General features: G+C 37.3%; 1 protein-coding gene across 1 annotated transcript; it reads right to left on the bottom strand.

The window, feature by feature from the left end:
• Nucleotides 1–1,698: 1,698 nt before the first annotated feature.
• On the bottom strand, nt 1,699–2,637 carry LOC128100930 (olfactory receptor 4A5-like). The gene has a single exon (XM_052723668.1). It carries the CDS (start codon nt 2,635–2,637, stop codon nt 1,699–1,701), a length of 939 nt encoding a protein of 312 aa, XP_052579628.1.
• Between the last annotated feature and the right edge of the window lie 554 nt (nt 2,638–3,191).

A 3,191-nucleotide genomic window follows, 5' to 3' on the forward strand; every position in this document is an offset into this window, starting at 1 on the left:
CTTGAAAAGATAGTCAGATACAGTTCTGAGCAATTGAGAGGAATGGCGATATCTGAATTCAAATCTCTATGATATGAGGCCCTGATGATTCTATTTCATTCAATCAGTCCCCTTTTCCATACTTTTTATTCTGATTTACATTGTGTCATAAGATACTTTCCTCTCCTGATGGTAAGCATAGTGCCTTCCAGTATGAAAGCTAGCCAATAGGGATGAAACTTCCAGGTTAGCATCATCTTGGTTTATCCATGGTCTGTGATTCAAGTATGCATTGCCTTTAGCAGTAGGATACTAAGATAAAGTTCTGAAAGCTAACCAAGGACAATGGTAATAGTCTGCAGTGTTTCAGGGAAGTATGGGAGCTCACTGACTAACAACTCAAAAATAAGTAACTTTTACTGGCATAGGATTTTAATTGATAGTATATAGTGTCCACCCACTCATCCACCCACCCACATTATAGGACATTCCTGCTTTGTTTGTTTGTTTGTTTGTTTGTTTGTTGAGACAAGATTTCTCTATGTAACTACCATGGCTTCCTAAAACTTGCTCTGTAAACCAGGGTGGCCTCAAACTGTCAGAGATCTGCCTGTCTCTGCTTCCAGAGTGCTGGGATTGAAGGTGTGCACCACCAGTGCCGCATTATAGAGTATTCTCATTTCAATTATTTACATATGTGTCTATACATATGCATGTGTTTTAGGGAGCATCTACATTAGTAGTTTTCTACATAGTTTTTTTTAAAGGCTTTTGGTGTCACTTATCCCTTCCCATACTACCTCCTATACCCTATATCATACCATACTCCGTTTAATCTTTTCCCTTTCTCCCTTCATACTACACATATTCTATCTCCTTAAGTTGAAATTCCCCAATTGCTCTGAATAACATTCTGACTTTTATGGATAATTCAATCTAAACACATAAACCTAAAGGTGCACATGAGAAAGAACATGCCTCTTTTTATTTCTGGGCGTGGGTTACCTAAACTCAGAACGACTATTTTAAGCCCTATATATTTACTTGTCAATTTCATAATTTCACTTTTCTTACAACTTAATAAAATCCCATTGTATATATGTACCACATTTTCATAAGCCATTCATCATTTGATACCAGTACGGGCTGGTTTTTGTTTTTCTTTCTTTCATGGTGTGAATGTGAATATTTACTTACATTTTTATTTTTAGCATTAACTAGGCCAAGAACCTCTGCCCATAAAGGACATAAGAGCTATGAGAGAACCTACTACTACTATTCTGCTAAATGAACATAGTATGAAACTGAGCTCATAATAGCCTATCTAGCTGAAAATCCTTTGCCAATTGGTGAGTGCTGGGAGAAAAAGAGTTGGTTTTCTTCAGAGTTGTTGCTCTGGAAGCATATCATACCCTACAGATGACTCTACACTCATACACATATTGGTAGACTTAGGTTGACTCAGTGGGTTTTTTAAAAAGTGCACATGATATTGGAAAGGAAAAATGGTAAGAGAAGGACAGAGGAGGAGTTGGAGGGGAGAGAATGTTGACTTGATCAAAACACATCACATGTATACATGCAAATTTAGTATAAAAGCTCAAAGGATAATGTGTTCTCCTTTTCTGAGGTCTTCACATAAGGAAAAGCATGTTTGAGATTCATTGAGTAGACAACATGAGCCTTTGTTAGAATTTATTCCCAATTGATTGTATACAACTAATAATTTCTTACTCTATTTGTAGTTAAAATTTTATGCCAGAGTTTTTGCATGCAATTTTTCATCTCTGAATTTCTCAAAGTATATATTAAAGGATTCAACATGGGAGTGATAACTGTATAAAAAACAGAAATAGATTTATCAATGGGAAAGTTGGAAACAGGTCTGGCATACATGAAAATACAGGGAACAAAAAAACAGACAACTACCATGATGTGGGAACTGCAGGTGGAGAGGGCTTTGCGTCTCCCTTCTTGACTATGAGTCCTGAGAGAGTTTAGAATTATTCCATAGGAGACTAGGAGAAGGATAAAGACCATTATGCAGCTTACTCCACCATTGGCAACCACAGTGACACCGATGAAGTAGGTGTCAGTGCATGCAAGCCCCAATAATGGATACATGTCACACATAAAGTGGTCAATGACATTGGGACCACAGAAAGGAAGGTTATAAACAAAGAGAATTTGAAGCAGAGAGTGAACAAAACCTCCAGTCCAGGCCACTCCCAATAGCAGGATGCAAATCCGTCGATTCATGATGGTCAAATAGTGCAGTGGTTTACAGATGGCCACATAGCGATCATAGGCCATTGCCACCAGAAAGAAGACCTCAGTACCACCAAATAAATGCTCTACAAAGAGCTGGACCATACAAGCTGTGAAGGAGATGGTCTTTTTATCATGGAGTAAGTCTGCAATCAACTTGGGTGAGATGGTATTACAGTAAACAGCATCCAGGAGTGAAAGGCAGGCAAGGAAGAAGTACATTGGTGAGCCCAAAGAGGGACTAGAAATAATTGTAAACACAATGAGCAAGTTTCCCACAATTGTCACAATGTAGATGATTAAAAACATCACAAATAATGCTTTTTGCACAGCGGGATCTTGAGTGAGACCCAAGAGGATAAATTCTGTGATATTGTTGTTTTGGCCCATTGATCCTTTCATAAGGTTTCAGAGAGAAAACACATAAGAACAAGACCTGGCATGGAGCTGTGTACATGACCATGGGTCCATTATGGTATGGAGCACACCATTGTCCTTATCTACTTCGGTCATGAACCTGTAGTGGACATTTAATAAACATTTCTAAATTCCCCTTACAAAGAGCTGAGCACATCTTCTGTTGATCCTGTTTCACTTAAAATACTTTTCTTAAGCATATAAGAACTAGAGTCTATCTCAAGATTTCAATGGATCTCTATATCATCCTCATTCATACACTTAAGCTTTTTATTTAAAATACATTATATTTTAGCATGGTTGTTAGCAACCAAATAGAGAACGTGTTCCTGATTTATATGAACTTAATCTCTATAGTATCATTAAAGTCTAAATTTATCAACTACTGTAGAATAACTGTGGAGGGGGTTGTGGTGTGGGGAATATCTTTAAAATATGATCTGTAACTTCAGGAGCAATCAGCTTATGGATATAATGTTACACTATTAGATCTTCACATCTAAAAGGGATTTCTGTTTTCTTGTATA

Source organism: Peromyscus californicus, unplaced genomic scaffold (genome assembly GCF_007827085.1).
Source record: "Peromyscus californicus insignis strain IS unplaced genomic scaffold, ASM782708v3 Scaffold_7__1_contigs__length_154581171, whole genome shotgun sequence".
Lineage (NCBI taxonomy): Eukaryota > Metazoa > Chordata > Mammalia > Rodentia > Cricetidae > Peromyscus > Peromyscus californicus.